This window comes from Eutrigla gurnardus (genome assembly GCF_963514095.1).
Source record: "Eutrigla gurnardus genome assembly, chromosome: 20".
Taxonomy (NCBI): domain Eukaryota; kingdom Metazoa; phylum Chordata; class Actinopteri; order Perciformes; family Triglidae; genus Eutrigla; species Eutrigla gurnardus.
The window spans coordinates 5,764,605-5,777,592 of record NC_139931.1 but is presented as its reverse complement, the minus strand read 5'-3'; the positions used below and the strand labels follow the sequence as shown (position 1 = coordinate 5,777,592).

Sequence of the window (12,988 nt, the reverse complement as noted above, 5' to 3'; positions counted from 1 at the left end):
GTGAGAGAATATGTGAATGATTATATCAGACTGATGAGCAGTTGGTACCTTGTATGGCAGCCTCTGCCATCAGTGAACGTATCTGTGAATGTTGTCTAGAAAGGCGCTCTATAAGGTCGTTTCCCATTGTAAGATGTTCGGCTTCCATTCAGACTTTGACTGCATCAAAATGAACCAAACATGTCTTGAAATCACTGCGACTTTCATGTTTTGTTTTACACATTTCAAGATGACCTATTAATTATTATTTTTGGTACTTTTAAAGCATTTTAAAAAGTTGTGTCTTCTGTACTGTCGAGTCTGAAACAATAACATGCTTAAAGCTTAAAGTGTGAAGGTACTTTTGAGTTGCATTATGGGTAGTGTAGGATCCATCAGTTTTGGAGCATAAAAAATGCTTCTGGTGCATTGAATTGTAACCCTTTTTTGTTTCTAGTAAGTCCACAAGAAAGAAAGATAAAGCTTTAAGTTTTGGAAAATGTGTAAGTTAATAATTTTTTATATTATAATGTTTCCAAAGCTCTAGTTTCTGAAGCGTGTTGTTATTGTTAAATCCAGCATGTCAGGCATTCGTACATGTGAGTAATTTGTGAATTATTATATTTATTTATTTATTTATTTGCATAAATAACAATAATAATTAACAGCAGGCACATCTGGCATCACGAGAGTTAACCTTTTTTTTTTTTAGCAACAGACAGGGGAGGTTGGCAGACAGGAGGATGACTCGTGAGTTTTGTTTGCGAAGAGTTGACTTCTCTCTTTGGAGGCTGGAGAAAACACACGTCAAATCATGGTCATGTTGCAGCGCTGCATTTTTCAGAGGTTTCTCCAACAGCTGTGTTCAGGGAATCGAGGAATCACTAAAGGTCTGCTATCAGCTGGGTTTCCCACTCAGCGGGTTGCTGGGAGCAGGAGCCAATCAAGTAAGTGACGGGAGTTTATTATTTATATTGACTTTTGCACATTTGTTCTGATCTCTTACACACATGCACTGTGCGAGTTGGGTTTTTTTCACAAAGGACTATGACACTCTTCCAGGACTTGTTTAATTAAAAATTAACCGTTGATTTAAATAAATATTTCTTAAGTTTTAAATTAATGTTAAACATTATTGCCAACGAGTTAAATGCACCCACTGCCAGTTTATTTGTTCCAAACTTAACGGGCTTGCCAGATTCACGAGGTCATGAACTGGAACTAGGTTAGAGACGCGGGGCTGTGCGTAACCGGACCAGAGTCCTTGCCCGTTACTCCAAGCACGGTGTCGGATATGACACCCGAACCTCTTTCTCAGAAGCAATCTTCGGGTCATCCTGCTCCACTGGTGCAGACTTCCAGTTAAAGTTAGCCGGTAGATTTATTTTCTCCCGTGGACGGTCACGTGGGTATGTAAGTGATCGCATGCAGCCATTCATTAGCTCCTGTTGCAGCTGCCGTCCTGTGCGCAACCAATCATCTGTATTAGCTTCATACATTATCCGACGTGCCATTTTCCTTCTATTCGCAGAGGGTTTTGTGTGTGTGTGTGTGTGTGTGTGTGTGTGTGTGTGTGTGTGTGTGTGTGTGTGTGTGTGTGTGTGTGTGTGTGTGTGTGTGTGTGTGTGTGTGTGTGTCCTGGATGTTACCCTTAATGTTTGAGACTTTGAGTAAATATTTGTCCCCTTCCCTGTAGGTTAATAATATTGGCAGTAGCCTCAGGGTCGAGTGTAACAAAGGACGTTTACTTAAATATGGTACTTATTTACCCCACAACATTTTGGAGGCATTTACTTTCTATTATTTTGCATGCTTATCTTGCTATCTCCTATTTACTTGTCAGTTTTAGATTGTTGCAGATTGAGATTCCTAATACAAAATAAAAATCAACTAACACATTATGATAGATTGTTCAGGATTAACAACAGTATAATTTTGATTCTAACCGATGTCATTTTACACAAGTACACAAGTTTTTTTTTTTTTTTAACACATTTTAAACAATACACAACACAAAAACAACCCCCCAAAGAAAAAGAAAAAAAAAATTGTTACATCCACCAGGGCTGTGATATTACTGACAAAAAGTTGGAAAATAACAATAATAAAGATAATGGAATAGATACAAATAAAATTAAAATAACTACATAAAATGAATGATATATAATTAAATGATCAGAATTTAAGAAATAAATAAATAGTGAAAAATAAATAAATAATATGTAAATTAAATTAAATAAAAATAAAAATAATTACAGTTCAGTTCTGGTTTGATTCCAGTCAGTATTTAACCACGAGTAAACAATCAACAGCAGCCTATGGTCCCCGTACGGGGGAAGTACAAGTACAATTTTAAGTAAAGGACTTTAAATGTACTTCTGTGACTGTTACTTTCCACCAGCTGTTCCAGATGTGAGGGAGAGGACTCTTATCGCCGTGAAGCCAGATGGAGTTCAGCGTCGTCTTGTAGGACAAATAATTCAGCGGTTTGAGCAGCGGGGCTTCAAGCTGGTTGGCCTGAAAATGTTGCAGGTAAAGGAGTCTGAAATAAACGTGTTTGACGATGTTTCCTGTGATGTGTTTGATTTCTAACACTGGCTGTCTCTGTTGCGAAGGTGTCTGATGAACTGCTGTCTCAGCACTACTGTGAACTGAGGACGAAGCCCTTCTACCCCAGGCTGCTGCATTACATGACCTCAGGGCCCGTCGTCGCAATGGTTAGGGCTCATCTTTTTCCCTCCTTGTGGGATACTCTTGTATTTTACATTATTTCCATTCATTTTTTTTAAAATGATTTCCACTTTTGTATTTGGTTGATTGTCGTGAAAGCTGTTTTTAACAAAGGATTGCCTGAAAATCATCATAAGACACAGTATATCTTGTGTAAACCCTCACAAATCCCTGTAAGACTTGAAAATCTTGTTTTTGTTGTTTTATGTTTGTTTAGGTGTGGGAGGGGCACAAAGTAGTCCAGGCGTCACGTATGATGGTGGGACATACTAACCCAGCGGAGGCCCAGGCAGGCACAGTCAGAGGAGATTTCAGCTTTCATGTCAGCAGGTAACATGATCTCATTATGTATACAGTAAGTTTCAGGCTTAAACGACAAACTAGTGACACGCCGCCAACTTCCAGATTTTGCTTGCAAATCTTCGGTCATACAGGTAAAAATAATGGTGTGTGTTGGTCCTTTAAAGGAATGTGGTTCATGCCAGTGATTCACTGGAGGGAGCACAGAGGGAGATCCAGCTGTGGTTTCAGAGAAAGGAGCTCCTCAACTGGGACTGCTGTGACCAGACGATCACCTGTGAGGTGTGAAGAGTCAGACGCAGTGACAATCAGTAAGTCTGCTGCTGCTGAAAAGATGAGTCACATTCAGGAGTCCTATCAAATGATTTATCTCTGTCACAAGATTTTTGTTTAAACAAAAATGACTTGAGGTTTTGTTTATAAATCTAAAGAGATTAGTAACACACATACATGGAGCTGTAACTTTTATCATTAAACAGTTATAATAGGAGAAATTTGCCTTTGGTCTCAGGGTGAGATATTTGTAGTAAGTGGATAGATAGCCTACAGTATTTAATTAATATATGTGAAACAACTTAATTAAACAGAGGTAGGAATTGTTAGCTGATCAGTACCTGATTTACATGCGAAATGTTTTGCATTTGGCTCAAAACAGGTGTAATAGCAACAATCACGATACTTTTTTTTTATCAAATTAAATTATTACCAAGCAATAAAGAGTAAGATCTGCTGTGTGATGATCAGGCACACACAAAATAACAAAATAAAATATCTTCTTTTTTTGCAACATAAAACAATTATATGACATATTTTAACAAAGCTTTGCTGTGGATAAAAAAAATAAGTTAAATGTATACTTTTTTGTTGTTTAACAAATTATATGTGGTAGTGTTGCTTTGAGAATAATAAGCACACTAATACCTTTTGTAAAGTTGGTGTGTAATTTTTGGTGTTGGTGTGAAAAGTACATTTGTTAAGTAATCTTCCTACCTCTATTTGAAAGAAGGAAACAATGAAATTCGAGGGTGAATAGTTTCAATTGCAAAACTTTGTCAGGGATTGTCTGAAATGGGATTAGTTGTTCTCTTAATCAAGTAATTACTGTTTACACTCAAACATTTGACCTCTGATGAATGTATTTGTAAAATGTGCTGGTGCTATCAGTGTAAAAATGTACTGAAGTAACATGATGATGATGATTTACTTCCACATGCTGATATTGAACATTGAATGATTCACATTTAATGTATGTTGACATTTTCAGTGTCACTTTTTTAATTCTTCATACAGCTGTAAAAAATGATTTCTATGTTATATTCAGATGTTAAAATATATCAACATATTATGTTTTGATCATAACAGGATATGGAAAGAAGGGTTGCAGTGAATTCATAGATATATGCACAAAAATATGCTTAATTAAAGTGGTTTATCCCTTATGTTACTGTGTTGTACATTATGTCATGATACGCCCCGCAGCTGAAGTCCCAAGGAAAACACAATCTGAAACATTTTAGTTTCTATAAAACATCATAGAAAGAGTCAGGACTGAAAAAGTGTTTTCATCATGTATCAGTTGTATGTGTATTTGTTTTGAAACAGCATCCCACATGACATTGTCTTAACACAGATTGATATTCATGCAGTAAAAGCAGTGAATCAATAGAACATCTGACTATTCTGAGAGTTTTATAGCTCTAAAAACAGTTTATTGTATTACATTTCCAGATATATTCAAATTGTAAAAAATATAATATTACAAATTGGTAAGAAAAGTACAACTCTGGCGAGAAGTTTAAAGCCCCTCTGTCTTAAAAAATGTGTACAAATATATATATAAAACAGTCCCAATGTCAATCAGAGTATTAGTGAGTGAGCCTTATTTTGAACACAGCTTTATGTTGTTGATGAATCTGTAGCACAAAGATATAACTGCATGATTAAAGTTTAACCCCAATCTATGCCATCACATCACATACATCTGTATATGCAGTTCCACAGTTATCTCCATTGATCTTTGATCTGTGTTAGTGGATGTTTTAGAGCTCCGTCACACCAAATCACTCTCTGATTTCAGGTCAATCTTAAGCTTCTGCTTCTCCATCGCCTTCTCTAGTTCTGTAGTTTTTCGCACATCCTGAGAAGGACACAAGGTAAAATATGATGTATCAGAGAAATATCAAAACAAAACCATGACAAATTTCCTTTAGTATCTGACCAACTATCAACTGTAAAATCTACCCTCTGCAACTAGCTATGAGATCTTTGGAAACCAAAGCATAAAACACAACAAATGCAATTTTGTGGTTTTGTAAACTAAAAGTTAATTATTCTTTAATCAATGTAGGTCAGTGACTACGTATTAAGTGAAGAAAGTCTGTGCATAAGTCAAGGCTGAGTAAACAACCTACGCTCAACCACTCAAACACACACATCAACACACAGTGCTCCCAAAAACGAACTGTACAAACCTCGAGAAGGGCCTTCTGCACCGTAATTTGGCTGTAGACTCGTGCACCTTCCTCTGGTGACACTGTGCAGAGCTCCTCCTTATTCAGGGAAAAAAGCTGCGCCCCACTCAAAATGCCCAGACTCTGAACTGTCCTAACAGAGGAGGAAGGAGCAACAAATATCAGTGTTGGAGTCTGTTCTCCTTCAGAGAGCTTTCATTGTCAAAAGTTGAACTATTACTTGGTTATAAGTATCTTTTTGTTAGAAGAATCCAGTTGTTTAAACTGGCATAATCTAAAATGTAACAATCAAACGATTTTCTTGTTGTAATGCCTTTCAGTGTCCTTGATGTCCTCCGAGCTGACTGTATGTCCAACTCTACCTCCCTGCATTTCAGGGTTAAACGTGCAAAATACAGAATTGGGAGCATTTTAATTGCATCTCAACAGCTCTCAACATGCTAGCCAGCGACTCACAACGTACAGTGCATACAACTGCAAAAGTGCTGACAGGGCTAACAGTGTTTACCTGAGGGGGAACCGCAGGATGGGTGCTATGCTGATGACGCATTCAGTCGGGACGGAGTTATCAGCTGTGACCGCCATATGAGAGCAGTGCAAAGCTGTGAGCTAGCCATTGGGGGACACGCAGATGCACAAACATGCACTAAAAGCACGCGCGGCGTTATGGGGCGTTACGGGCTATGTTAACAAAGCAAAGGGCAGTGATGGGAATAACGGCGTTGAAATAAACGGCGTTACTAACGCCGTTACTTTTTTCAGTAACGAGTAATCTAACTAATTACTTTGACTGTCACTATAACGCCGTTATCATTGCCGACACCCCGTTACTGCACGTTACTCAAGTCGCACAATTAACTTTTTTTTAACTTCATGATAGGACTCGTGCGCGTGTTGTCATGAGAGAAGGGAGGATGAGATAACCTCTCAGCAATTATTGGCTGATGTATACCGTAGATGACCAAATAATCGCCCGCGTGCAAATACGCGCCTGTGCTCTAATAGCCGCCGGGGTCCGACCTCATTTGGCATAATAAACGCCGGTTCAATTAAACGCCCGGGCGATTAAGTGTTTACCATAGTCTTGTACAGAAAACAAAAGTTTTTTTTTAACAGCACTTCACCGGCTCTCACCTCTTCTGTCAGTCAGCCCCTCCTCTCGCTCTCTCTCTCTCTCGCATGCAGGCGCGCGCACACACACACACAGACACACAAACACAGGCGCGCTAGACTGAGGGATATAGGGATATAGATAAATGCGCTAATGTACAGTGTTGAAATTACCGCGATCGTCCGTTATCATTCATAACACTGCTCTGATCAGCTCCCTGTGTCGCGGTAACACAGACAAACTGTCTTTGTATTTATTGTCTGATGTCAATAAAGATGCGTCGGGGGGGGGGAAGTAGTTTTGTTCCAGTGGTGCTACAATAAAAGCAAACCTCTGTGCAGGTACTTGTCTTTGTTGTCGTGCACTCTATTCATCTGGCTTATGAAACATGCTCTGAGAAGGTGGGGGCCAGGGGGGGGGGGTTACGGGGGCGAGAAACGAAAAAGTAACGCAATAGTTACTTTTACTGGTAACTAGTTACTTTTATAGTGGAGTAACTCAGTTAGTAACTCAGTTACTTTTTGGGAGAAGTAACTAGTAACTATAACTAATTACTTTTTCAAAGTAACGTGCCCAACACTGGCAAAGGGAAGCTTGGATAACAACACACACGGAGGGAAATTGACTGCATTCTCTCTGAGAACAAGATGTGGTTATAAATTAACTAGTTCTACTTGTTTTGAATCAGGTTATTCTCTGAACTGGAGTTTCCTCCAGCAATGTACACTCACTGCTGACTGAAGCCCTTGGTGTTGAGCCAGGCCTCCACTTCGTTAGACGGCGAGTGGTAGTTCAGCGGACTAGTGTCGACTGGGCGGGGGACCACCAGTGGACGGACGGAGTCTCTTTTCCCGGCTAGCCGCTGAAGAAGCTCGTCATTCACGATCAGGACTGCAAATATAATACAGACAAAACCCCAATTTGCAGTCAAAGTGTTACATTAATCCAATTCAAGAATAGTGTAGTTTTGTTTAATGTGATAAATGTTCCCTCAGCTTTTTCCTCTTAAAGCATACAATGAAGAACCTTTTAAAAGGCCTTTCTGTCTGCAGGAGACATGACTTGAGTAGCATTTAAGTGATGAAAACCAGCACTAACTGCTGAACATAAGAAGCTCCTGGGAGTCAATATGTTTGTGAATTCAAATTCTAACAATCCCCTCGTATGTTTTGACACATGAGTTACCGTTACTGATATTAGACATGTATAGTGCAGGTTACCTCGGCCATTGTCTTCTCCCTGCATTGATGTAGATGGGAAAACCATGCTCTGTGGTCGTTTTGGGCTTGTAGCGGTAGGACTGGTGCCAACTGGGCTTGATGGAGCATATGAGAAGTACTTTGTCCGAGGGGAAAGGGGCATCTTCTGTAGGAATGAATCAAAACGGAGGGGATGGCATGAAGACAGCCTCAGTGTGTGTGCATTTTGGAGGCACAAACAACAGCTGTATGTGTTGTGTCTGTACCTTTGACTCTCTGCGCGTCACTGGGCTGTCTCTCCCAGCGTTGTTCAGAGCAGACAGAGGCTCCAGGATATTAGAGGGCACAAATCCTATCTGGTCGAAGCGATTCCGACACTTCCACCATTTTTTCGACGAGTCAACGACCTAAAGAAGGATCAGTCGAGTCTTCTGATACATTACAAGAAAACGTCTACGTTTACAGGTGGGTCACTCATTGTATGGATATATACCTCGAGTGTTTCTCCTTGCAGCACAGAGAGTTCACTGCTGTTTCTAGCCACAAAATCATAACTGCAGCAGTAAAGTGTCTCACCCTCTGGTGGGAGCCCATTTCCTTCTCTGAAATAGAAATGTAATTCAAAAGATATGCAACATGTGAAAAAAGTGGAGTCATAGCAATAATGATAACATCTAATGTGATAAATTGACAGTTGTTGTCAGACTTTATAACCTACAGACAATATACTGTTAATTGCAGTAATTTGGGATATATTTGGTGATTATTGTCACTTCTGCAATTATAACGTAATCATGCCTTGTTCTGTAATGTGTTTCTCCAAGACTTACACTTCATCAGTGTAACCAGGGTGCTGCACTGTCCGTCGAGCTTGGTCCTGTAGAGCTTGTGCCTCCCTACTTTCCCTTAAAACATCTCGTTTGTGTTGGGACTCGATGGGATCTTCAAACAGCTGGCCAGTGGAGTCAGAAGCCTGAGGCTGCCATCCATCCAGGAAGACCGGTGAGTATGGAGGAACAGACACACCTAGGTGCGAACTGGGAAACGGGGCAAGAGGATCTTGTTAGATCAACACTCTCGAACCAGGATTTAGATACACATAAATGAACACACAGACCAGGGTGAAGTCCAGTTGGGCCCTAATGAAGTCCACAGTTGCTTTTCCTCTTCAGTCAGATGCTCCTGAATGAGTGAAACGGCACCATTGGTCATCGCAGGACTGACCACCGATGCTCCTAACGCTGGCCCTCCAGTGGTTATCACCATCTGAAAGAGAAGGATGCTTAGTCGATAACAGAGCGAGAGAGATAAATTACTAAATGAATCAAATTTACCAGTTTAAGAGGCACAAAGATGGGATGCAGCAGCTCTGGTGCATCCGGCTCTGCGATGGAGGACTTGAGACGGTCCTAAATAAACCAGCAAATAGAAAAAATATATATTTTCCTTTGCATCATTATAAAAATGTAACTTTACATTTCGTAGTAACTCAACACTCAATTATGACTAATGTAAGCTCACCAGCAGACTAAGGGAGTACTTGATTTTCTGAAAGAGGTCCACAAATTCTTCCTCTGATGGAGGGCAAGCTTTCAGGGCCAACAAATCATCTGCACACAGAAGAGCACAATCACAACTTCACAGGATGCATATGAAACACATAACTCCAGAATTTGCAAGCTCCCAAGTGCAAGTTGAATAATATGTTTTAACACTTTTAGGAAAATAAAAGAATAATAGAAAAGAATAACAGAAACGGCAAAATGAATAAAGTGGTGGGTGTTTGTTCTAGCTTGTTGCAATACTTGCTCCTCCAAAACAAAGCCAGTGTTCATGACTAATAACAATCTTTTCATCAATACATTCACACATTCATTTCCTTTAGTCTTATCTAGAGTCACACCTATTCCAGCATACACTGGCCAACCTGGGAAACACCCTCATGTGGCCAGAAAACCACGAAACACAAACAAACATTCACCTCTTTTTGGGTGGGTATTTATTTTATTTTGAGGATAATTCAACTATTTACTACAGTAGCTGGTTGATAGGATGGAAGAATAACTCTCACCATCTTGGTCCACCTTCTTCTTGCTCTTTCTGCTTTTCTTTTTCCTCTTTTGGTTGAGAACACTCTGGGCCTCAGCCGTCTGCTGCAAGCGTGTCATGAATCGCTCCACGTCGTCAAAGCAGTGGTTCATAATCTCCTGAAGATGAATATTAGACTTTTTAGCCATTTACGTGAGTGACTTACAGAAAGTGTTAGTTAACAGGTTAGTCAAAACATACAAGGAGGTGAAACTAAAAAGTTGACATATTTCTATGCATTTCATATATACTATAGTACATGCAATCCAATGCAATAGCAAGAAGTACATTTGTAATGCATACACTGTTAAATATTTGTGTTTAAAGAGGCGTTGACGTTATTATATGCAGCCTTCTAAGCTGTTACTCTTAACAGCTATATGAGCTCAACTGATGATATCGGCCATATACTCGGTGCTCTATCAAATCCCCTCTTTCATATCTTTTTAAAAACAAAACTTGATGGAAATGCATACTTTGTTGTATTAGCTCCCCTTTTTCAGGTAGCCTCCTCTTCCTTGATTATTACATACATATATGTCAAAATGATTCATGCAAATACATACCACTTCTCTCTCTGCATTTAATAGAGATGTATCATTTGATTCCCCACCGGCACCATTCTCTGAGCAGAGGAAGTACAAAGTAATATATATATCACACACACAAACATGCAAAAACACAGAGTCTGCTGTATTAGGTCAATTACAAGTAGTACAGTACATATACATACACCTTAGGCAGATAGAATATACTGTACCTTTGCCATAATCTGTGTAGATGGGTAGGCCAGCAGGAGAAGGCTGCTCCCCTGGAATCATCATGACTCGGACACCTGAATGCTTTCGAGGGGCCACCGGAGGCGGCGGTGCCGACATCTGATGTGTGGAAGCAGACAGAGAAAATCTGGTATATAGACACAATATAGATAGTGCTCATAATACACTTTTTTTCTCTAGGGAAATGTTTACTGATATTTCACCTTTTGTGTGATGTTTCCAACACCATTTCCTGTTTTCTGGGAAACGTATTGTCCCACTATACATTTTCTCATTATTACTTAATGTGAATTATGCCTTGCTTCTTAAATTATTTGACTTGAATAAACTTCAAGAGATACCCTGCCCATCATAACTTCATCTGAATATCATCCAAAATGATGAATGGGAGTTAAATATTGTCACATTCCACAAGCTGATTGTAAGAATGCTGAGTATTCATACGTTGCACGCGACAGGAAAAACCACTGTCAGATGCATGGTATGCAGATGACACAACCACCAAAACTTGATGTAGAAACTGTACCAGCTGAATATAAAAGTTCATCACAAGTGTGTGCTTTGCAAACACATTGTAGCTTTGACATCTCTTTTCCTTCTCTTACTGCCTTTCTTCTGTCGCCCCTACATACTGTTGAAGCAGTGATTACTGCATAAACTATTTCTAATATTAACAATTACTCATAAAATGCACATTGCACAGACAAATCCCTTCACTCAATCAAAAGTTTAATCACATCAAATTATTAAATATTCTATTGTATCAAGATGAAGTGAATATTTCTGTCATAAGCTGTTCTATGACAGATATACCTGCCTCTCAAACACACACACACACACACACGGAAACACATAGTCTGCACATAGTTAACATTGAATCTAGATACACCACTGTACCTTTTTAGTGGGGTTTGAGTGCTTAAATCCAGTGCACAGAGACCTATCCTCGTGCTGAGTTGTATGAGCACTGAGCTTAGCTGTTTACACCAGGACTTCCCACCTTCTTGAGATATGCAGAAACGAGAAAAACAAGTCTGGCTTAACTTCACAGGTAGGTTGCTTTCACTCTCCTCTGATTCTCTGATACACACACATGCATGCTCCCTCCCACCCATTCTTCTCTCTGCATCTCTGTGAGCCTCTCCTTCTTTATGACATTTCTAGCAACACTTGCCCTATGGCTTGTGCCAAGGGGCTAATGCAACCTGCAACACATGATGTTCCAGAAATGTAATGCAGTCTTCCTTAAACTCCTCCAGAAATTCAGTGACATCAAGTTTCGTTTGAGACTTGGCCAAGATAACACTCAGAGGGGAAATGAGTCAGCTCAAATGAATCCGTTAATAAAAAGGAAGATTTAAATGGAATTAATTCTTAGGATTTAGTCAGCTTAACTAACATGATTCGAACATTTCTGTTCTTTATAGCCACACTTGCTCATGTCATCGTCAGCAGTTTGTCAGACGGATACATGTAGTAGATAATAGAGATGATTAGAGTAGATTTATGTGTTCTTTCAGAAAAGTGGGGATGTCAATACAACCCCAGCCAAACTTCCTGTTGGGTAATACACATCTAGAATGAATGGTACTTTACCAAGAAGAAGTTGCTTTCTACTAAACATTTTAGTTCAGATGGTGTCTCTATCATACTTTTACGACTTGCAATGCCTTGCAGCCTAAAGTCATTAAATTATTAAGATAAGAGAAAGATACACCTAGGTAGGGGGGGGGGGCATTAGCTCGAGGAGGTAGAATGGGTTGGCTGGTAACCGCAAGATTGCTGGTTCGACCCCCGGCTCCCCCTAGCTGTGTGTCTGGTGTCTGGCGTCTGGCGTCCCTGAGCAAGACGCCTCACTTTTATTGCTCCTGACGAGCTGGCTGTCGCCCTGCGTTGTTGACTCCACCGTCGGTGTGTGAATGTCAGTCAACAATGTATAGCGCTTTGGTTAAAAGCGCTATATACATGTGGACCATTTACCATTTATATATGAGGACCATTTACACCTGGATACAAGAGAGAACGGTGCAGGGAAAATTAAGTAATTGGTGGACAGTGACATCCACTGGTTGTTCGAGGTCAGACTCCATCTGTCCCTGCAGCCCTCCACGTGTTTGACTGTTGCCAAGGGCTGGGATGTCGGAAACATGGTGACACTGAAACTTAAGGAGTTGACAGCAAGTGTTCAGGAGAATGGGGATGGAAACATTATAGATGTATGCATATAACATAAATTCAGCTCCATGCTTTATGCTGAAGACATTGACTGCAGTGCCATTCACAGACGAATATTTGGACCACTGATATGGCACTATGATCAAAGAGGCTTGA

General features: G+C 39.9%; 2 protein-coding genes across 2 annotated transcripts; one reads left to right on the top strand and one right to left on the bottom strand.

Annotated features, from left to right (window-relative positions):
* Positions 1-749: 749 nt before the first annotated feature.
* nme4 (NME/NM23 nucleoside diphosphate kinase 4) lies at positions 750-3,332 on the top strand. The gene is made up of 5 exons (XM_084037707.1): positions 750-926; positions 2,381-2,511; positions 2,595-2,696; positions 2,927-3,039; positions 3,177-3,332. The coding sequence occupies exons 1-5, from the start codon at positions 794-796 to the stop codon at positions 3,295-3,297; spliced, it is 600 nt and encodes a 199-aa protein (XP_083893833.1). The 5' UTR covers positions 750-793; the 3' UTR covers positions 3,298-3,332.
* A 917-nt stretch (positions 3,333-4,249) lies between these two features.
* Positions 4,250-11,683, bottom strand: eps8l1a (EPS8 signaling adaptor L1a). Its single transcript, XM_084037706.1, has 14 exons — positions 11,555-11,683; positions 10,639-10,756; positions 10,445-10,503; positions 9,862-9,997; positions 9,312-9,400; positions 9,125-9,199; positions 8,908-9,056; positions 8,621-8,827; positions 8,284-8,392; positions 8,057-8,197; positions 7,812-7,956; positions 7,323-7,482; positions 5,481-5,613; positions 4,250-5,146 (listed from the first exon to the last, which is right to left on the bottom strand). The coding sequence occupies exons 2-14, from the start codon at positions 10,754-10,756 to the stop codon at positions 5,060-5,062; spliced, it is 1,608 nt and encodes a 535-aa protein (XP_083893832.1). The 5' UTR covers positions 11,555-11,683; the 3' UTR covers positions 4,250-5,059.
* Between the last annotated feature and the right edge of the window lie 1,305 nt (positions 11,684-12,988).